We start from the raw sequence: 24,248 nt of genomic DNA on the forward strand, positions 1-24,248 counted from the left end.
GGCCAGAGTATTTTCAAGGAAGGTACCTATAGTCGATAACAGGCTAAGATTTGAGTGGAAGCGCCACCTCCAGCACGCGCTTTTTGCCTTTCACCGGGCTTCGGCTTCGCGTGGGACGAAGTGTTACCAAAGGCAGAAAGCTCGAGGCGGAGCTTACTGAATTCTTAGCCTGTCACCGACTATAGTTTTTGATACGTAAATTTGAGAAAAAGTGCTTACGATAATGACGTTCAGACAGTTCGACCGAAATTTTGTCGGTGTTGCTGCGATTACGCTACGAGCAGAATGTTCCGACATTCCGCCGACGGTGTTTTAACGCGAAGGGTGGTTATCTCGGCAAAACAAGATTCCTGACACAGTTCCAAGGCGTATAAACCACTGGAATACGCAAAAATCACTTGACGAGCAGCTCTAGAAGCCGCGAATGAAAGTTCTTGCAACTAGTAAGACTGCCCTGATTTCGCGAAGTGCTGGTAAACAATGGAAGGATAACAGCGTTGCGCACAGCACAAGCCGGCGCTTCGACGGTGCACTCGGGGGCCGCCACCGACCGATCGGCCAGGCTCGCGGCGCGACGCGTTCTCCCGTGCTCGGCAAGGAAGCCAGAAGGTGCCCTCCAAGTATGCAAATGGCGTGATGAAATGAAAGACAAAGGGCATTCGCACAAAAAACAAGCAAAGCCGCGATATAAGGGCGTGCACAAACATAAACAACGTTAGAAAACTCTCGGCACTCGCCGCTACGAAATGTGTCCCGCAAACTCAGCAATTTGTGGCCGCATCGCTTATCTGCACTGGTACTTCCTCTAATTTGACGGCTACTCTGTCGCGGGGCACGTCGTTCAAAATATCGTCGGGATATACGTAATAATTGCAACAGCCGAACGCGTCGTGGTTTACCAAGGCTTCAGCTGGGAGTGTCCTTTGACTCAACCACCGCAAGGTGGTGGCCGGCGTTCGACGTCATCATAGGACGTAGGTACAAGCAACGTATGAAATCTGGAAGCTCCTCAGGGAGCATCACGCTTATCTGTAATCTAAAAGTTGATACAATGTTCGAGTTCGCATGTGTTCCGTTTCAGATCTTTTGCAACACTTTGTAAACAATGACGGAAAGAAAAGAATAAATGAATGGGCTGGGAACGCTTCAGGCGTGTGTACTTCATGAGACTTTTCTATCTTGGGGTGTACAAACGAACTGCAGCGAGTTTGCTCCAATATTCCAAGGAGGGTGCGGCAGTCAGTGTTCCCGTTTATGAATATTCATATAACGGTGCTTCGCACATTGGTGTTTAGTTAAGTGTGCTCGAGCGCGTTTCGTTTCCTTTCGAATGCTCACGACGGCGGGATACACAAGCACACTGCCGCCGTGTACAAGTAGCCTTGAAGCGCTTCCCAACCGCGTATATATTTTAATAATTTTTACGTGTCATTATTCCACCGATAGCTCGGAAATAATTCTGGCAAAGTAATAAATGATCATTCTTTATAAATAGTGCGTAGATTTAATCTCATAAATACTGAAGAAACCTTTTTTACACATGGCTCGCACGTAACGTCAACACGCCACGTCAATGGTCATTCCTACTGCTTCATAGCGAAAAAACCAATTCGGTTGTGCGAAATACATTCTTCGAAGGGTACGCGCGTATAGCAGCAAGGTACTTCGCAATGGCCACCGATGCGACGTCAGTGCAAGCCACGCATACGCAGGTCGACTCCAGGGTTACCCGATATAGATGGTGCCAGTGTCGTCCACTGGATGCCAGGGAAGGCAACAAAGCGCTCGAGTACACTCAAGCTTCCAAAGCTGCCTTTGTACGGGCTGGCCTGGCCGCCGAGGGGCGCGTCGCAGGGCAAACCGAGAGAGAGAGGGCTCACAGACGCAGTCGGGCACGCTGTCGTTCCAGGCGTTCCCGTCCACGCAGTGCAGCGTCCTCGTGTCCCGCAGCGTGTCGGCGAACACGTGGTCCCTGCAGCACTTGTACTCGGCCGACGAGGGCGTCCGGTGCACGAGGTAGCCCTGGTGCGGAGGGCCGGGCGTCGGGCAACCCACCACTGCATCGCGGCGCAGAAACGTCGTCACCTTCCTTATCTATGCCCTGACCTGGGCAAGACATTCAGTCATCACGTCCAGTCCTGGCCATATCTAACATACCAAGAACAACCTGAACCGGTCGATCGGTACCCTCCCAAGCAGCTACATTCACGGACTTTGAGGAGTCACAAAGAGAAGAAGGTGATTTTAACGGCAGCCACAAGGGGAAGAAGAGAAAGACGAACACCCAGCCAAATAGGTCACCCGTGAACAAGCGACCGAGCAGGCCGCGAAACGTCGGGAAATTTAAACCAGTTGGTTAGAGTGCTTCCAGTTTCTTTTCTTAATTATACCTATGGTTAGACGACCGCACGCTTGCTGTCTTACGGCCTCTCCAACGAGGGGGGATCGGTGTCCAAGTGGGCTAGCGCACTCGGACTCGAGTGCGCTAGCCCACTTATCATCTATAACGCTCAGTTGAAGGCTAATTTCTGCCGCCGGGTGTGACTGGAAATTGTCGAAAAGTCAGTTCTATCGGTTTTCTTTGATCGCGACCTTCTGCGCAAGTTCGCGCTGCAGAACCCAAGATCCTGAGCTCTATCCCCGCCCCTGCCCGTTTCGATCTGGATGAGAATCGTACCGGCGTGCGGTCATGTACCACTACTGCGTGATGCACGTTAAAGACCCCAGGCTAGCGGTTGTACAGCACTGGCTAAATTTCTCATCTACAGCTGGGAGACTCGCCGCCCGTTGAGGCAGACCAAGTTCTAGACTGTATAAACATACACACCCCCAATAAAAAAACCGTCTCCCCAACGAGGCAGTACAGTACCTAGTGCCACAAAATAACCTACGCTTCACAGTAACGACACTTACCCATCTTGTCGCTTAAAATCATGGTTGCCAGTTGTCTGAATTTTTACCTGAAATCACGGGAAATTCTTTTCGTCCTCCACAAATGTTTAAACAGCTCGCGACAGAGCAAATAAATATTACATGGACCTCCTTACACCGAATTTAATGCGGAGAAAGTCGCACGCTTGAATTATGGCGATCGACATTTCCGTCTGCTCTGCACAAGCACCAGGATGGCGTCGCCCACAACAATATCGGGGAACAGAGTGCCGATGCTCTAAGCGTAGCTCTTTTAGTGGTCCTAACAGCACCCAGACAGCACCTATAGACCGTTTTACTGAAATAGGGAGAGAAAAAAAAGGAAAGGGCTGCCGGCGCTTTTCGTTTTACTAGATGGTTAGGAACGAGCGAAAGACCTGGATAACGCCTTGGACGCGTGTGTTTCTTCGCGGTTTACTGTACTTTGTTTGACTTCCAGACGTAATTAGAGCTCACGGAATCAATGACGCCCATCTTCTGGTTATCGGGACACCATCGTTCGGAGACAGTTGAAAGCGCAGAATATTATCGTAGGAAGTTTGTAACGCGCACGGGATCCGACAAGGCGATTGCGACTGCAATGTCTTCAAACTCCATCAGTTTCCAAATGACCAAAAACTCCGGCGGAAGTGGGTTGCGTCCGTAAACAAAAAAATACTTTTCCCCGACGGCATCCTCTCGAATATGCTCAGAATATTTCGTGAATAGAGCACGCACCGAACTTACCGCTGTACCGCCGATGAGCATGACCTACGCTCGCAAGGTGGGTGCAATTTTTCTCGTGAGAATCGCCGTTTCAGCGCGTAACGTTTCGTAACTTAATTTATCTTAATGCCGAAATCTGGCACTGGTTATACTGACGCGATTTTATCATCTATAACGCTCAGTTGAAGGCTCATTTCTGCCGCCGTGTGCGACTGGAAATTGTCGAAAAGTTAGTTCTATCGGTTTTCTTTGATCGCGACCTTCTGCGCAAGTTTGTCTGCTTCTTGCACAGGGGTTGCGATGAAGTCCGAACCCCGAGCGCTTATTGGTTGATTGAAGAAAAAAGGAGTGGGTAGACCTCAAGGCCTCTAGCACTGAGGTCTACCCACTGTCCTTTCAATCAAAGCCAATCAGAGCTTGGCGTCGTTCTGACGTCAGCGCAACCCCTGTGCAAGGAGCAGACGACTTGCTCTCCGCGGCTGGGTTCTTATTTTTCAAATTAGGACATGAAGTAGCTGGAAAGAAAACTTCAATTTGTATTGCTGAAACATGCTCATGCACCGATTCCGAATCGTTAAATCATTCATCGACCCGCCCCGGCAATGGGCCCGTCTCGACTTGGCTGCATTCAGTTCTAGACAAAAGTGACACTTGCAACACGATAAGGGATTGTGATAAACATTATCCCTTTTTCACATGGGGCATATGGGGTCCTGTGAGGGATGTTGCCGGTTTTCATGTGGTTGGTGTCTTGGTTTACCTTACGGCACATGGAATATGCATGATTTGGTGCAGAGCACAGAACTTTGATGTCCCGCCTCGCAGCTATCTTTTTTAATTTGTGTTCTTTCATAGATGTAGGGTAATATTGCGATGTTTTGTTTAGCTTTTGTTTGCTGCGTTCCACCTGTGTCCGACGTTTTGCACTTCAGTTTTGTGGAGATGTTTCGCTAACCAAGAGACTATTCGGATATTCAGAGTCTCGTAAACAGTAATTTTTTTAACTGTACTCTGTATTTGGGTGACGCGATTTGTTTAAGGCCGATTGAACAGCGGTGTTCGCAACACTTCGTTTTATGGTTTTGGAATGTCCTGACTCAAACGGAAGAAATCCTTTGCTTGAACTGGGTTCATACGTCCAGCAAACGTGCTTATCTTCAAATTCCAGTTTGAGATCAAGGAACTTGATTATCATATCCACGCGTAGTTCGTGTGTCAAAACTGATTCTGGGCAGCATCCTTGGAAGCACTGTAAGACTGTCTGTTTGCATTCATTGGCATGTCTCAAATGCATGCATGTCTCAAAACCGACCTGTGAAATACACCTTTTACGAAAAGTTCAGAATGCTACGTGCAGGCGCCGAATCTTACGGCCCATTTTAGATCGAGCCTGGGTATTTTAGACACCCTATAATGATATTGAATATTGATCGCCTGCTATTTTGGTAAGCTGGCTTTCGGTTGCTGGAGGCGGCTATCAACCAATCCTAGAATCGAAATAGTAGCGTTCGTAATCGAAATGTTCCTGATTCATCTCGTGACAAAAAAAAAAAAAAAATATATATATATACAGTGCAGTCCACTTATAACGATATTGAGAAAACCGCAAAATCCAATCGTTATAGCCGATTATCGTTATATCTGGACCGACAAAAAAAAAACACAAAGAGAAGTTACTTACGGGCGATGAGTGAATCAGGTCGTACAACGCGAGCCGAGGCAAAGAAAACCGAAGGCTTTATTAAAAGGTACGAAAATGACTATAAAATAATTTAAGCATGCTTAAAAAAGTCGGAAATTTGCGCTTGCTTGAGCTGAAGTTTGACAATTGCCGTGTGCATTGCTTCCAGTTGTTGCGCGTACGCTGGCGGCAGTCCTTTTGCGTGCACAAAACCGACCAGCGACTGGATGGAGAGCAGGGCATTTTGTGAAGACATTGGAGGCGGGGTGTTCTCGTCGCCGCCGTCGTCGTCACTACTTTCGCAGTCGCTCGATGTGATTTTTCGTCGCGATTGCTGTTCCTCGGCAATGGCCTCATCAGTAGACTCCTCGCATGAAGCGGCAGCGTTGTCCGCGTTCAAAAAGTCTCCCAAGAGAGCTCCGCCGATGTTCTCCTCGGAAGCTGCTATGTGGTCCCAAAGTTCACCCACATCGGCAGGTTCGATGAGCAAGTCATTTGTCTCTTCCGAGACCGTGGCGTTGTGGCGCACGAAGCCTGCCTTTTTAAAACAGTTCTTGAGTGTAACCTGCTTCACCTCATACCACGCACCATGCACGAACCGCACCGCTTCTAACAAGCTCACCTTCAGGTCAGGAGGTCCGCCGGCGTATTGAGACAATCCTGAGCAGTCTAGTTTCATGATGAGCCATTCCAGCATGCGACGTCTGTAGAGCACCTTCCGGGCGGCCAGAATTCTATCGTTGTATCCGATATGTCGCCGATAATTCTATCGTTATATATGGTTTATTTTTACATAGGGGCGATGGGAGAATTGACAAATCTAAAAAATTTGATCGCTATAAGCGATATATCGTTATATCTGGTATCGTTATAAGTGGATTACACTGTGTATATATATATATATATATATATATATATTGCTTTTTAAAAGAAGTTAATTTTTTTAACGGCGTAATTTTAGAAGGACTATTGGTAGAGCGGATAAGTCCGTGAGACGGCATGTGACCACTAAGCACGCAGCAGGGTGGACACGCCCTCTTCTGTTTTCTTGGGGTGACAGCGAGTGTAGGGGGAAATACACTTCACTCCTCGAAAGAGGAAGAAAAGCTTTGACTTACGTCTGTATCTGAGCAGGAAGCCCCGGTTTGGCACGAACTCGCTGGCCCTGAAGCGAACCTCGAGGCGATTGGACACCGACTGGACGCTGCGCAGGTTGCGCAGCTCTTCGCCACAGGCCACCAGAAGCGGATTGCTGCCCTCGCTCACGCTCACCAAGTCCTGGACGCAGTCCTGCGATGATTCCAACAAAAAACCGTTCAAAGAAACGACCGCAGTTCTACAGCCTAAACAAACGTCACTGCTGTACTGCAAAATTAAACCGGAAACCATAGCGGAGACGTACAATTTAGCTTACTGAATGATTGGTTCATAAGAGACCTCACTTGTGAGTTGAAACTCCTCGCGATACGCCAGGCAACGAAAAAGGAATTGTCTGCATGTTTATACAACCTGAAGTTAGCCAGCCTCAAAGGGCGACTTGTATCTTATTTATTTATTTATTCTTATTTCCAGTGACCCACCAACAGCTTAACGCCTCCATAGTGGTGCACTTATCAATGAGTCAATGAGTAGTAAAATGTTAAACAGGACAAAAGCGAAACGTTAGGAAAAAAACAATAGCCTCAACACACTTTCGAAATTTACGCTTTTCATCAAAAATATGTTATAGGTGGGCCATTTAGCCCGTGCAGTACAACCGCTGGCCTGTGGTTTCTAATGGGTATCACGCAGTAGTTATACACGACCGCACGCGCCGGTAGGATGTTCATCCAGATCGAAACGCGCAGGGGTGGGGATTGAACCCAGGATCCCTGGATTCTGCAGCGCGAGCTTTCGCTCCACGTCCTCCGATTTGGTGTACTCTATTGGCGGCGTGAGCGATCTAAAGTATCGCCCTGGTCGGCCTGCCACGATTGGTGGTATGCTGATTATGACGTCAGCAAAGGATTTCTCATCGACGGAGATAAGAGTAATGTAAGAAGTACAATTTTCACGGTGTTGGCATCGTTCGTTTCAGAACGAAATGATTTCAGGCTTCACCATGCTCATTACAAACACCCTCGAACTTGCTGTTCGCAAATTAATGACGTCATGAGAGGGAACCATACGAGGGCGCCACCAAAACATCTCGCCGCCAATACTCCGTGCGCCTTTAGGGTGCAACCCCACCGTGCATGACGTTTTGGTGCTTTTTTGAAAGCTGACAACTTTCTTTCTATGTATCTTACAATTATAAAGTTAATGTCAAATTAAAGAGCTCTTTTTTAACAATACTTTAATGTTTCGATATTACAATTATTTTTAGTTGTTACTTAATTATTCAGCTTTTAATAGACCACAGTCTCTCATATTGAAAAAAAATTGTTCGATATAACGCCCCATCGTCCACGATATTTTACGTGAGCGTTTGGTTAGGTCCAATAAATTAAAGAAGTAAGCAACGAACTGTACAGATAATGTATATTTTAAAATAAAAAAATAAAGTTTAAAATGGTATTATTTTATGGCGCTATAAAAACGGAATCACGTCAACTAATCAAAATAACGGTACATTAAATTATGAAGCATCCTTTGATCTTAAATTTTGCAGAACTTCGATATTGATATTTTACCAGTTAAGAATGTTATAAGACCTCAAACTTTTCCCATTCAGTTACGGCAAATTGTAGTTCCTCATTATAAAGTGCAGATGGCGACACGTGTTCAAGAACACATTGATTTGCATATTCCGTCATGTGCCGCTTGGAACGCGACGTGAAAGACAGGGAAACCGCCAGATGTCAAGGTGTCAGATGCCTGGAAGCCCGCAGTGAGCGAGCCAGAGATGTCAGAACAACAAGCGGGAGGCTGCGGGTGCACCACAGCTGCTTTTGCGCGCGATCTACTGTGCGTCGGTACACATGCCCGACGCGACCCAAATGAAATGGGCGGCATGAAATGCATTTTGCTATTTCAAATTCCGCCACGTATGCGAAAACATGTTAATGCTTTTATCACTTGCAAAAATAATTTTCGCAGTCAAACTATGCGTGTCGGAATGGTTTGACTCTATTTTATTTCAAAAACCACCTCGGTGGCTCTTCACTCGCAATGATATTAAAACAAAACACAAAATAATAAATCGTCTCAGTGTCTCTGAGCCAACGTGCTGGCCCATGAATCCATATTTGTCGAGTTTAAATATCGGCCGAGCTGCCCGCAATCCGACAAAGGCCAATCTGAGATTTCGGTTGCACGTCAAACTGTTATGTCTTCCGCGTCCACTGGCTTCTTGAAGTGATGTAATGCTTCGCAATTGACTGGGAAACTTTGCTAAAACAAATCTCCACGAAATAAAAAAAAAAAAAAATGCCGCGGCCGTCCAGCGCGGAGTGTCCGTCGCGCGTGCGTCGATTTCACGCTCAGCACTAGCATCGTTAAGTTTTAGAATCAAAGAAGCACACAACCGACTCTTTCAGACAACGAGGAAACTTGATCGAACGAATCACACTTTTCTTAGGCAAATAAAGGTTGATGGGAATATTAATTAATGTTCGCCAAAATATAACTTTATATTTTAGCATGAACCCACACTCTATACGAAATGTCTGCGGGTTTACTTACCAGCAAAACACTCGAAGAGCCAATTTCTGCGATCTACGCAATCAACTCAGCGAATGATGAGGCCGAACATCCGTTTAGACCTAAAAATGCAGTCTGCGCTGTGGCATTACGCAATGCAAATCATGACGCTTTGCATTACGTGATGCCACAGCGCAGACTGCATTTTTAGGTCTAAACGGATGTTGCGCCTCATCATTCGCCGAGTTGATTGCGTAGATTGCAGAGATTTGCTCTCCGAGTGTTTTGCTGGTAATGTGACCAGCGATGTGGCACGTCCCCTCACGGGGACGTGCCAGATCGCCGAGAGTGATCGTGTCGGTGCTGCCTGAAAACATCTTCGCCCGGCATGTGGTAGTGGCGATTAGAAGGCCGAGAGGGCGTGGCCCAAGTTAATTAAAACACATAGAAGGCGAGCTCAAATAACTAGAAAAAACCGGATAACGAACTGAAGTTGAGCTGGTTAGTGCATTGATGTAAAAGGAAAGGGTCAGGTTACAACACGTCAATCGAATCACGGATATTGCTGTGACTTGTGTTTGCGGACTCTCTTTTGTATCATGTATGAGCAGTGTGATCCCTCTTAACAGTTCAACGACACTCGTACGAAGTCAAACATTTTCAATGTGCAGCAAGAGCAGACATCGCGCTAGAAATGCAGCTTTTTCTCGAATAAGCTGTTTGACTCCGACAGAGATCACTGTTTTTTTTATTTTTTTTTATTTACCATAGGTACGATAACCTGTTTATTGGTGAGTGGGCGCTTGTTATTGATCCAATCTCGCAATAGCTAAAACAAAACAACAGTTTCTAATCGCATTCCTCCGCTGAGAGCACCACGGAATTGAATTTATTGACATTATTTTATGTGCAGCATAAAAAGAAAAACAAACAAACTTATTTTTGTTAAGGTGATGAAGAACTATAAAGTCATAGTTGATAGTCAGCTGTTTGTATATCTTTTTTTTTTCTGTGTTTCTGTCTCTAACGTTTTAGCTGACATTTTTTTTTGCATCAATGCACCAACTATAGCTCAACTTTGGCCCGTTATTCATGCATACCATTTGTTCCGAAAAACTTCTGCTCCATTTCTGAGGAAAAGGCTACAATTAAATCGCGGGTGAATCCCCTTTAAAAGACAAGCTTATGAGGTTCTTTCAAAGGGCCAACAGACCATCTGGGCCACACGGCAGTGTGAACATAAGCGCCTTGTGCCAGAAGCTAAGGCCGCTGCTGCCCACCTGGGGTCCCGGCGCTGGCCTTCGCATGGAGACGTCGAGCATCTGCACGTGGACGGTCTGCCCCTGGGCGGCCTCCAGGTGCCAGACACAGTCCGTCAGGGCCGGGTAGTAGTGCGGGAAGCCCGGCGATGACAGGTAGCCCTCGCGTTGCCGCAGGGGCACGCTGCACAGCTTGTTCACTCGCTTCTCTGCGCACAAGGGCGAGGCAAAGGGAAGTCTATTTTCCACAAGGTATGTGGAGCGCTGCAATAGGGAGTATTCACTGGCCGTCATAGCTGAGCTCGCTGCTGCTTCCTGACCACGGGGGAAGAGAGAGAGGGGAGATATGCTTTTGTACGAATTTAGAGTGGCAAGTTAATCTTCTATAGTCTTCTAGAGGGAGAATAGCGACGTTTAGGGAAGCCTGGGACCCACAAAGGAGAGCCCCGGTAATAAGAGGATTTCTTCTTCCTCTCTTCTCTTGCGGTTGCCCGAGAGCTGACCGGAAACTCTTTCCGGGCATGCGCTGTGCGCTGTTACCTCAAATATGGCGTCCAGTGAATACCCCCTATAGGCGTAACAGTGGAGCTTTTGAAAATACTATGCTTACGTTCACACACGCAAAAAGCACTTCGTAAAGCGACGCGCACGGGCCACCGTTAACGATGCACAACACTTTCCATGTCAAGTAATGAGCCGGAATATTCAAAAGTAATTAAGGGTCATCAAGCAGTAGTGAAGCGATTCTGCAAGCGTTTTACTCCAATGGTGTCGGGCTTTCACTGATGTCACGACAGCGGCTATTATGATTGCCTTGAGCGCGTACAACATTTGTGCACCATTTTTAACCACCGAATTGAATTTTCTCGGCAAGGACAAGTAGGAGTGATCACCAGCACGGTGCGATGACCCAACGTGCAAGTCACCAAACTTTGAGAACTGAAGATTACGCACATCAAGCAATTGGTAGGTATCTGTTGTTCAATGCTTCCTGCATGATTTCGTAGGCTTTCAGTTTTCCTGGGCGGAGAAACTGTGTCAATAGAGTGTCGGGCTCATCTCTCAAAAGGGTGGATGGGTCAGTATAGTGACTTCAAAAAGCAGTTTCACCATTCATAACTTTAACTACCTATACACTCCGTGCGACGCGACTGGCGCGCCGCCGCGCGGCCGGTACCGAAGGTAGGCAGTGAGCACCCCAGAGAAAACGAAACCGAAACCACGCCGCGTACGTTGGTACGCGTTGAAGTCGGTTGAAGTCGGAGTGGTGCTGTTGGGCTGGGTTCACAGCATGAAGTGCTGTCTGTGCTGCGCCATTAAGTGCTTCAATAGTTATGCGTCGTATCTCGTGGAGACAAAGTTTCACAGTTTTTCACCTCGCCGATGTTTTGTGGGACAGCGACAACGATGAAGCCGTGCCGTACGACGCGAGAAATTTGGTGTGCCGATCATGTCTGCCACTGTGTCGGCACGGCTGACATATTCTACAGCTTTGCGCTCTGCGTTTGTTTTCGTACCAGTAACGCCTACATGTGTCAGCGCCGATGGGACGAACTGAAATGCCATCCCACACTCGCGGGTATGCAGTGCCGATTTCGTTGGAGGAATGCCCTCCAAAGAAGTTTCGTCCCCATCGTATGTGTCGATGAAATTTCCGGACAGATATGGCACGCAATCTGTACTTCATGAAGAAAGATTTGAACGGTAAAAAAGTGACAAATATAAATCTAAAGAAAACAACCATGAAACTCGAAATCACTGGAGAATCGGCGTTTGAGTATGGAAGTTTATGTGGTGTGCTTTCTTTCTTGGTCAGCCTCCTTTTGGATGTGGAAACACTGACACCCCGAGTTCTGTAGACAACAATATTTTTTTTCTCGGCTTTAGAGCCACCTATCGCAAATTGGTTCGAACTGGAAGTACCGTCCACTGATCCCTTCCTACCTCTAAAGTGTGCACCTCCCACGGTGAGTGGTATTTTCTGACAGCCTTTGACGGTCAAAGCCAGTTCCCATTTAGTTACGCCGCCCAAACTAAATTTCCACCTGGTTTCGCTATGCCAACTGTTTTTGTTATAATAAGTGTTGTGCCAAGTGACGGTCATGTCAAAGTACCTGTGGGCCGAAAATCAGCACCTCGCACAACAGGTTATTACACAACAGCTGACTGCAAAAGCCTTGGCAGCCAAACCGTGTGTTGGCAGACAACTTCGTTTTTTCGGCTTTAGAATTACCTTTCGTAAAGTTGTTTCAATTGGAAGTGCAGTCCACTAGTCCCTTCCTACCTCTAAAGTCTCCACCTCCCACAATCAGTGGTATTATCTTGGCAGCCTTTTCATGGTCAAAACCGGTTCCCATTGAGTTACGCCGCCCAAACCAAATTTTCCCCTGGTTTCCCGATGCCACTTTTTTTTTTTATAATAAGTGCTGTGTCATGTTACTGTCAAGTCCAAGCACCTGTGTGCCCAAATCTGCACTTCGCACAGCCCGGTTACAACATTTTGGGTCCAATATTGGATATCCCGTACAGCTTTATTTCTTTATTCGTTAGAAACATAACTTTCACACCTGCTGTCTTAATGAAACTTGGCACACTTCGTGCAGAACCTTAGTGGACATCTCACTCGCCTCCAAATATCATCGTTCCAGCAGTCCTAGGTTTACAGCGACGAGCGAAATAAATTTCCCACTCAGAGCAATTAAGGTGGCGGCCGTCTTGTTTTTCGGAAAATTGCTCCAACTCCTTTTTCGGCCGAAACTAGAGAAATTACCCCGAATAACGACTCAAACTCAATATATAGGAAGTGGAGAACAGCTAAATGCCCTTCTGCCCCAGCACCCATGCAACGTCACCCTCAACGAATCGGCTCAAAAAGCAAAAGTTTCGTCCGTGCGCGCTTCTGCCGCCACAGCTTGGCATGCGAAAAGGCGCCGCAGGCTGCTGAACGCGCCTCACGGTCGAACGCCAGCTCCTCCGCTAGCGGCGCTGCGCGCGTTTTTCAAAGCGCCCCCTATAGTTCCCGCACGGAGTGTATAGGGGGTGGACTGGCGCCCATCAATATGGCTGTCAAGTGGATGATCGTCGCAGAAGAGCAGTACGATGCTGGGTGTGCGACGCCTAAGTAATTATATTTTTGATATATACGAGCAGTATTAGAGCCTTACTTCATTTTTTTCACGTCAGGAAGGTGTAGGCAACCACCTTTATTGTTAGGCCAATCATACTGGAGCTAGGAAGCGCGATTCTCACACCGCGGTTCCACCACCGCTGAAAGTTGCGAATAATAGAAAAGATTTGCTAACAAAAGTGGCAAAATGTAAGTTTCGAATGCTATAGTAATATAGTGACTACTATTTTACTCGCACGCGTTTTGTGGTATTCCAGCCAGACATGTGGACTGCGCAGGGAACTGTTAGCGCGTGACATCGGTAAAAGAAAAAAAAGGAGCAAAATAAACGTTTTTCAGGGGGTGATGCAGCATTTTTACACGTTTTGGTAAATACCGCTTATAATTACTTCTCGGCATTCATATGTTATGAAACACGCACGTTAATTTTTTTTGTTCAAGCAAAGTTGCACAAACGTTCGCAAAAAAACGAGCAGCGTTCCTTTCCTCAGCCCGAAGCCAGAACGAGCGGTCACGTGATCTGGAGCCATTATATGCAGCCAATGTTTATCCGACCGCAAAAAGTCACGACGTCCGTTCATATTCAAAGGAAAGCTGTGGCGATTGAACCCAGAATACCTGCATTTCAGAGTACGGACTTTTCTTCCACGCGCTTCGAGCTTCTGCACTCCAGCACTGTGCCCCGATTTTCTTTTGTCTTTATCTCACTCTAACAGCCATTACTCACGCTGTTTCTTTCAACTTACAAACATTGCCGAATGTTGCCGTCTCAATTAGCGTCCCAAGTTAACACATTACGCTACATCAAAACCGGGATAACACTCCTTATTCGCCCCTTCTTCGTTTGGAAACAAACATAATTCTTTTATCATAAGAGTGAATTAAGTCTGGCAGCGCTATAAGTGGCCGTATCCAGAAGATAGCGTGTACATTTTTTCTCGTAAACACTGCAAAACCCGTCGCCTAGTCCAGAGCCTGAAGAGGTTGGGGGCTATTCGCACACTGGCGCCACCACCTTTCAACAGAAACCAGAAAAAGCAAATGCATCATACAAAAAAAAAAAAGTCTGTATACAGCTTCGAACGCGAGTCGCCGCCAGATCCGTGCTTTGAATGCCGCACGGACCGAGTTCAAGGAGAAAACTGGACACGCGGCATTCGAACCACGGATTTTGCGGTGACTGGTGTTTGTAAACAGTCTTTTGTACGAGGTTTGCGCAGAGTGATCCGACTTGACGGTTCAGCGACAATCCTACGAAGTAAAAGACCTTCAATATGCAGTAAGAGCAAACATCACGCCAGAAATTCAGCTTTTTCTCGAATAAGCTGTTTGACTCCGGCAGAGATCGGTGGTGTCCTTTTGATTTACCATTGAAACGACAACCTGTTTATTGGTGAGTGGGCGTTTGTTCTTGATCCAGTCTCGGGGGAGCTAAAACAAAACCACAGTTTTCAAGCGCAGTCTTCAGCGGTACGGGCCGGCACGAGCGTCCATTGGGACAGCACCACAGTCCTTCACGCCGCGCGATGGAGCGTAGCGTCAAAGAGAGGCCTTGTAGTTTTTTTGTTTTTTTTTAAAGGTCTATTGAACAAGGGCTAACTTGTCCTATTTTTTCTCAAAGTAGATCAATCAAGTAGACAAATAGATCATTTTCAAAAATATTCACCAATTGGTTGCTGCTTGGTGCTTCGTTTACAAACACTCTGGCGATGTTTTTATCTGGACGGTGTTACTCGGCATGTTATTCAGCGCAAATATTGTGCCGCGCGTATAATATTCTACTGTAGTCGATAATGTGTCCTTACATTTTTTTGTTTATTTATTTTTTGCTTTGCGCGTGCAGCTGGAGCTTACCCCTGATGTAAGCCACTGGCATACCGTCAGTCTACTTTGTATCGCCTTTTGTGCCTTTAACTGACCCTGCAAGAAGAGTTCCCTCTCGCTCTGGAAAAATAAAATTGATCGATTGATTGACTGATTCTTTTATCCGAGTCCGTCATTGTTTGATCTCTGATCCCGTATTTGACACGACGGCTGCGTTCGCGTTCAACTCTGCTAAGCTCTTCTCGCCGACGAGTACTGCGTCAGTGCTCGGCGAGGACTCGGACCCAACGACACGCTCCGTGTCCAAGAAATTGCGACCGTAAATGTTGCCGATTAACTTTCGAAGAGGGCCCACTTCTGGCCACCCGCACCTCCGTTCTTTCTCGAGGCGACGGACACAAACTTCGTCAATCACGGAGCGCGTACCATATCCAGGCGCGTCGCCCATCCTCGGCGTCTGCGCAACACCTGCTACGACCTGGGAGCGGCCCGCCCTGGAGCTCGGTGTCCGGGCAGCTGCATACCTCTGCGGCCTCGCCGGCCACGATCGCGGTGTCATTTCTCACGAGGACGGATCCGGGTCGACAGTCGACAGTGGTCTTTAGGCCCTCGGCTAAAACCTCTGTCCGGCTCAATTTTTCTGGATTCTCATAAATGCCGCGCTAAACTTTCGGCAAATTACGAGCTACTCGAGAGTAGAGATGTCGCCAACATTTATCAAACATCGAGTTTTGACTGGTTCGGCTGACTTTAAAACTTTTAGCAAAGTTCGACGAAGTTTGACCAATGGAGAGTGTTTACTATGTTGCAACTTAACCCAAGACTGGGGTATGAAACAGTGGTAGACAGTACTTTGTCCACATTGTACTTAAGGTATCTTCAAGAAGGCTAACCGCCGAATTCAGAAACCTCACTCAAACTACACTCAAAATGAAGGGCCCCTCCACTTTCTCGAGGAAGGCGCGAGGGCCGGCACTTGCCAATCGCGACGGCGGATCCGTCCTCGCGATTGGCCAGCGCCGGCCCTCGCGCCTTCCTCGAGGAAGTGGAGGGGCCCTTCTGTTTGAGTGAGGTTTCTGAATTCGGCGGTAAGAATACTTGTATTTTACCTGAAGTACATTCTCTAAGTATGTACGTATGCTACACTTAAAGTGCTTTTCATCTGGTACTCACGAAAAAAGGTACAGCTCCCGATTTCGAAGTACATTCCCCGAATTAGATCTTGATAAATTTGTATCACAAAATGACCCTTTGTCAACTCTGAAGCCACTTGACTTTATCTGATATTCGACAACATTTTCGAAAATACCTGATGCGGCCACGGTTACCCTTGGTGCGATGCATACCAATTAAAAAAGAAAACACGGTATAGGGGAATGAAAGGGCATCATGAAAGATTGTATTAAAAAGTATTTGTACTTGACTTAAAAAGTGCATTGCATTTTTAGTACTTCGCTTCAAGTACATTGCACTTGGTGTAATTACTACTTTACTTAAATTACATAACCTATAATTTAGTTTGTATTTTACTTCAAGCACATCTTAGATGTACTTCAAATTTTTGGTTTGAAATAGAAACTTTTGCCCGACTTCTGTACACAACTTTTAAATATTGAAAAGCAAGCAGTTAATAAAGTACATTTTATATTTGATAAAATTACCAAACATGACAGAATAAAAGCAAAGATAGGTAATTCTAATTCTTAAAGGTTGGTTCACACATACATCGCAGCGCCAGTTACTCGAGCTGCCACCAGTCGGCGCGCCCTCCGTGCGCTTTTCGGGCCGCTATAGACCTTTTCCACAAGGGCGCCGCCATCTTGAATTGTCGTCACTTCCAGTATGGGCGACGAAAAAAAAGTAAAACGTTTCAACCTGTAACCAGTCAAAAAATAGAGTGGAGCCAAAACGAGAATGTGTGACGGTTAGGCTTATATCCTAAATGTCTTCTATTGGCGTGGCAACGGCAAAGTTACGTTTTCGCCCATACTGGAAGTGACGACAATTCAAGATGGCGGCGCCTTTGTGGAAAAGGTCTATAGCCGAGCTTCAGTTTCTCGCCGTTGTTCCACGTTGTGCGCTGCACCGGACACTACCGGAGCTTTGTTTTCCTTTTCTTTTACGTTCCGCGTTGGAATCGTGTGTTTTTTCTGGGTCTTTTCATTATATCGGGCTTTCATTTCGTCATTTTATATATATATTTCAACGTAGCTTTTGTATTTTCTTATTTATGAAATGGAATCAGACAGCGAATGGATCGACGATACAAGATTATGCTTCAGAGACCATGCATGTAAGTTCATCATATTATACATATATATATTTTTTTGCTAATAAAGGGCAGTCAGCACCATTGCGACATATAGATATTTCAACTGACGCAGTAAGGCTATCGCAGTCGCGCTTCTCGCTGCATGTGCGCGCTTTAGACATCGTTTCCGTGAGTAAAAGCCGAACCGCATGTAAGCGCTGTAGCGAGCGACAAGACGAGCGATGGCGACAACGACGAGAGTCAGCGACGAAGATTTCTCACCGTCGCCCGTCGCGTCGCTCGATTTTTGGATTTCTAGAAAACGTCACTCACCGTCTTGGTCGCTTGCTGCCGTCGCTTTCATGCGGTTTGCCTCGTTGCGCGACTGACCGAGCGACAGCGAAGCGGGTCGCCGTCGCTTGTCTCGTCGCGTGCCAAATCGCTTACATGAGGTTTATACTTAATTAATTTCGATGCACACAACAGTGAACCATTGGCGCCTCGATATTAAGTATAAACCGCATGCAAGCGATTTGGCTAGCAACGAGACAAGCGACAGCGACCCACTTCTTTGTCGCTCGGTCAGTCGCGCGACGAGGCAAGCCGCATGAAAGCAACGGGAGCAAGCGACCAAGACGGTGAGCGACGTTTTCTAGAAATCCAAAAGCCGAGCGACGCGACGGCCGACTGTGAGAAATCTTCGTCGCTGACTCTCGTCGTTGTCGCCGTCGCTCGCTAAAGCGCTTACATGCGGTTCGGCTTTTACTTATGGAAACGATGTCTAAAGCGCGCATGCACCATGCAGCGAGAAGCACGACTGGGATAGCCTTACTGCGTCAGTTAAAATTTCTATATGTCGCAATGGTGTGGCTTTATTAGCAACCAAAACGAAATAATGTGATGAGCTTACATGCATGGTCTCTGAAGCCTGGGCCATAATCTTGTATCGTCGATCCATTCGCTGTCCGATTCCATTCCATAAATAAGAAAATACATGAGCTATGTTGAAATATAGGTATCAAATGATTAAATGAAAGCCCGATATATCGAAAAGAGTTAAAGAAAACACACGATTTCAACGCGGAACGTAAAAGAACACGAAAAGAAAGCTCTGGTGGTGGCCGGTGCAGCACACAACGCAGAGCAATGGCGAGAAACTGAAGGTCGGCTATGGCGGCAAGGTCACGTGACGTCAAGATGGCGGCGCCCATGAAATGTTGCCTGAAAGGGTCTATAGGCGCTGAAAAAAACGCCGATGCGGCGCTGCTGGTGCCTTGTGGTGTGTTTAGCAGCGAAGTGTCGACGCTGTATCTCCGCTCTACTGTGGAACAGCCACTCGGAACACTGTGGAACCATATATCGACGATAAGTCACGCGCAAGTCAGAGCTGCATAAGAGGCGTCTTTCAGCGCCGGTATGGCACTGCGCCCATTGTGTGAACCGGCCTTTCATTTATAATGTGAAACAATAAAACAATAGAGAATGCCTAACACATAGACACTTTCCCTCCGTCCGTCAGGTGGCGTCAGTACAATCTAAAATGTTTGCGCATGCGCAAGAAAGGTTCACTTCAGTCAAATTTTTGTCGAACTTGGCATTCGAAGCTCCAAAAAGTGGAACCTGGTCAAATTAGAATGCACCTTCTTGAAGTTCCTACTTGAGATTTTAGGCGAGGTTAACTTTTTCGAGAGCACGCGGGCAGTCCCACTCTAATTGTCAGGGAAAACCAAAAAGGGCTATTTACGAAGCCAGAAAAATGATCTGATCTCATGCTCTGAGTCACAGCGTTCAGCGCATTTGTAGGAATAAGCTTTATCTAGCATTGGTCATTCCGGCGCTCGCCATGCTTTGCTCGCTGTTCGTACGGGGTGATTGGGACCGAGACCGAAGTAAAGCTCGAGCTTGCGAAAAAGAAGACGAAGCACCGACCAGTGCCCTCTGATGCATTCCGAGCTCCGCAAATGTTTGCCGAAAATCCCGGAATACTTCACCAGTGACCTTTCAAGCTGCACAAAAAGGTCAGTATACCTCACCTGGACCTTCGAGCAGCAATATCCCGGACCTATTAGACCTGACTTTATCGCCCAAGGTCAACTTCACCCCCCCTGCGGGAACCGACTCGCTAAGCCTGACATTCGGTGAAACAGCCGACTTGACCCTGCACTCGGCCCGGCCACCGTCCGCTCGGCCAGGGTCCAACAACACTTTCGGACAACATCGACGTCATGGATATTGACCGAGTAAATTCCCATGAATGGCAGACTGTCGGCACGGCGCCACGGCAGCCCCACACCACGACCATTATTGTGAAAATATCCGACAACATCAACCTCGGCAGCGTGGACACGCATATGCTTGGAGCCGACGTGCTTCATGCCACTGGCCTCAACACCATCGAGCGAAAAGACACCTATATAAAAGTACGAACAATCCAGAACCTCCTCGCAATCGACACTTACAGACCTTCGGCCGAGACCAAATTACTTGCTCTGAAAATCGTACATATCCAAGGCAAACAGCATGAAATCAGGACATACAAGGCCAATGACCCAGCAAACGCACGCGGAGTTGTGCATGGAATCCCCGCGACATTATCAGAAGAAGACATCCGCAACACCCTCGAAGTGGAACACGCCAAGCACCTGCGCCTCCGCCGCATCGGCACGTCGAACACTATCCTGGTCACAGTTGAGGGACCACGGCTACCGCGCTACGCCTTTATGAACCGCGTCGCCATAAGACTGCACCCTCACCAGCCGCGAAGCATCCTTTGCACGCTCTGCTGTGTGATCGGACACCGCGCCGACGTCTGTCCCAACAAAACCACATGCCTCAACTGCAGCAAACAGTTACCCGTGGGTCAAACTCCTGCAACTCCTCATGAATGCGAGCCACACTTCGTAAACTGCGGAGAAGACCACTCGCCCACTTCCCCTAATTGTGCCGCCCGACTGCAGGCAAACCAAGCAGCTCAGACGCAAGCCCTACAGAAACGACGACATCAACTCCAATCTCTGGCACCACTGACCTCTCAAGCGTGGCCAGAATTACCCACCCACAACCGGTTCGAAGCCCTTCAAACCTCGCAAAGGAGCAGAAGCAAGAGCCGGACCCGGGACGAAACATCAAAAGAGCTGTCAACCCAAGACAACACCACCACCCAAGACACCACCACCACCCAAGACACCGAACCCCAAGTTACCAGGGTCGGCCCAAAGAACCACCATCCCTTCCACCAATGTGAGCGAGCCAGCTCTCCAGGGACCCCCCTTCTCCTCCCCTATTCTCCCACCCCCTAACGTGTCAAAATCAGTCACATTACACCCGTCCTATACGCAAACCCCACAGCACTCGGAACCTCACTCATCACTCACAGCCGCTTCCTCGCCGATAGAAGAGAAGCTAGATGCCCTTGTAACTAAAGTAGACAAACTGGTAAACGCTATTTCGGCGCTTCAGTCCACCACACAGCAGATGCAACAGGCCAACCAAAGGCGAGACGCACTCATAGAGCAAATCATCGAACACAACAAACAATTGGCTAGCCGCCTCGATAACGAAGCCGCCACTATATTAAAACTAGAACAGGCCATAAATGCCTTGGAGCTGCCACGGAAACGACAAACTAGAAGCAACCAAGGAGAAACATCCCACGGCACAGCAAAGATAGATATGGATATGAACCAAGATGTCTAATTCTCTACCGCCACCACCCACCGCATTTAACTCTTCTCCGAACACGCCACAAGCAACGTACACCATATGGCAATGGAATTGTAGAGGCGTACGTCGCAAAAAGGGCCTCCTTACTCAGTACATAGAGGTGGCTGACGCCAAACCTGACATCATTCTTCTTCAAGAAACAAACGGATCAATCAATATTCCTGGATATGAATTATTCACACAACCTAGCATCACGCACAAAGACAAACGGTCACCAACGGGCGTTTCGGCCCCATCATGACCGCCATTTATGTATCAAAACACATAGCTGCTACGCAAATTGACACCTCCCACCTGAACACACCATCCAATGAATACGTCACTGTCCAATGTCGTCTAGGGCACAACACCAAGGACACTATCATCACAAACGCCTACTGGCTACCTAAACACCCTAACGCAAACCTAGGATGGCTAGCTAAACACTCAGCAGGTTACAAGTCTCATCCGGTCCTCATAGCAGGGGACTTCAACAGCCACAGCACCTCCTGGGGATATAAACGCACCACTTCGAATGGCCGCAAGCTAGCGCAGGCCATGGAAGTTCATCAATACACCCTTCTCAATGACACCACCCTGCCCACACGTACAGGAAACAGCGTAGAACACGACAGCTCACCAGACCTCACATGGTACAACGGACCAGTGCCAGCGACATGGAATAACCTCCAGGAAACTTTGGGGAGCGACCATTGCATCCTACAGACCTCGCTCACTTACCCTCAAACACGCAGAAAAAGCTCCCAGGGAGGACTGCGCACTAAAATGACCAAATGGGATAAACTCCGAACGGAACTAGAGGAACTACCCACGCCCTCCTCCTACCAAGAGTGGGTAGACATTCTACACTCCACATATCGCAAACACACAAAGCACATAATAAACACCCCAGACCAGGAACATGTAGACTCACACCTCCTCTCCTTGTGGGACAAACGACACCGCATGATACAACGCTGGAAAAAGAACAAGACCAATCGCCCCCTCAAGAAAGCTATACAAGCTATCACTGAGGAGGCGCAGGAATATGCATGCACCCTTACTACCGAAAACTGGCTCCAGACATTCGATCAGCTTAACGGACAACTACACACATCTCGAGTGTGGCAGATCCTTCGCTCCCTCGTGGGACAGGCTAAACCTAGGCACACACTAACAAAGCTTCTCATGCATGCAGGAGCAGACCCTGAATCCCTTGCACGAGACATACAAAAACTCGTTTATCCACACAAACCAACCCTTTCCCCACTGCCCGACCATCCTCCCGAATCTCCCGACTCTCTTTCCACCGGGATCAATTCCCCTTTCAGCATGAACGAGATACAAGCAGCTCTTCACAACCTGAAAAGGAACATAACCCCAGGTATGGATGGAATCACCTACACCACACTACGCAACCTACCCGAGCACTTCCTCGAACCTCTCCTCGACCAAATCAATCAGGCATGGGAGACTGGAATCCTCCCTCATGAGTGGAAAACGGACCTCATCATACCCATCCCGAAACCCGGAAAACCTCCCAACCAGATCAACAACCTCCGACCTATTTCACTCACCTCTTGTGTTGGCAAACTTATAGAGAGAATGGCTCTAAATCGCCTTCAATGGCATCTAGAGACCACAGATTCCTTAGCATACACTATGACGGGCTTTCAATCACATGTTAGCACACAAGATGCCATGCTTCGTATATACGAAGATATATACCAGAATGCCAGTAGTACACAACTGCGTACCATAGCAAGCGTAGACATTCACAAAGCTTTTGACTCTGTAGCGCACCACACGATACTAGATAACCTCTTGGACACGGCTCCCGGCTCTAGAATGTATAATTATGTCAAAGCCTTTCTAACCGATCGAACAGTACAGATACAGGTCAATGACTTCATATCCCCTGACCATACCTTAACAGCTGGAGTACCGCAGGGGGCTATTCTCTCTCCCACATTATTCAATCTAGCCTTGAAGAATCTCCCGGGTAAACTTCACGAAATCCCGCACCTACAGCACAATATCTATGCGGACGACATCACCGTTTGGTGCTGCACCGGCTCCCCAGCAGACCAGGAAGCCACGGTGCAGGCCGGACTTGACACAATCCACACCCACATAGCGCAACTTGGCCTCACGTGCTCCCCCACACAAACAGAATACATTGTTGTCTCTAACGCTACGGGACAGAAGGCAGACGACTACCGCGCACTCATTCAACTACATATAAATGGCACCCTCATCCCTCGCCGCCGCACCATACGGGTGCTAGGCTTCCTCCTCCAACAGGACGGCAAAGCGGACGAGTGGTTATCACTCATCACAAAGCAGATAAACGAAATTCACCATATGCTCACTAGAGTATCCAGGCGCAACCGAGGTCTAAAAGACCATGAGATGCGTAAAACGGTCGAAGCCCTGGTCTACAGCCGAGTCATGTACAACCAACCTTATGTCACCCTCACCACCACACAAATCCGCAAACTCGAAACCGCGCTCCGTAAGTGCACCCGACTCACACTTGGCGTTCCGCGGTTCGCACCCAACCACCTACTACCTCTAACTGGCATCTTCAACACCTTGGACGAGCGCATTACCATGCATCGCCACGCTCAACATGAGCGCCTAGGTACATCGCGACAAGGCCGACGAATACTAGACCACCAGCACTATGATACCTCCCAGCTCCCCTCCATCCCTCCAAACTCCCCACCATGGGACTCACTGCCACGTCTACATGTCCTTCCTCTACCACGAAACATGTGTCCGGAGGCCCACTCTTCTCGAAGGGAAGATCGTGTCAAACGTCTCACGAAGCAAGGGGAACCGCCGGATACAGACCTTTACTTCACTGAGGCCAGCTATTACCCTGACCGATGTCGCACGGCAGTGACTAACAATACTTACTCCCATACCACTCTGCATGAAGGTGTACCCTCTCCTACGGCTGCCGAAACACTTGCCATCGCCGAGGCCATCATCATCAACACACATCATCACGATCGGATTCTCATACGCACCGACAGTCAAGGAGCTTGTCGACAGTTTCGGGACAACACGCTCCCTCCCCATGTACACGCCCTCATCCAACAACACCTAACTACTCACCCTCATCTGAACGTCACCATCCAA

General features: G+C 47.8%; 1 protein-coding gene across 1 annotated transcript in view; it reads right to left on the reverse strand.

The window, feature by feature from the left end:
• The window catches only part of LOC8025131, a 260,665-nt gene that overhangs the window by 16,200 nt on the left and 220,217 nt on the right, over positions 1-24,248 (reverse strand). Inside the window, exons 4-6 of the mRNA XM_029995044.3 lie at positions 10,219-10,406; positions 6,436-6,607; positions 1,881-2,057 (exon numbers count right to left, since the gene is read on the reverse strand). Of these exons, the coding sequence (XP_029850904.2) occupies positions 1,881-2,057; positions 6,436-6,607; positions 10,219-10,406 (537 nt within the window). The remainder of the gene's footprint in view (positions 1-1,880; positions 2,058-6,435; positions 6,608-10,218; positions 10,407-24,248) is intronic.

This window comes from Ixodes scapularis, unplaced genomic scaffold (assembly GCF_016920785.2).
Source record: "Ixodes scapularis isolate PalLabHiFi unplaced genomic scaffold, ASM1692078v2 PGA_scaffold8__174_contigs__length_109621045, whole genome shotgun sequence".
Lineage (NCBI taxonomy): Eukaryota > Metazoa > Arthropoda > Arachnida > Ixodida > Ixodidae > Ixodes > Ixodes scapularis.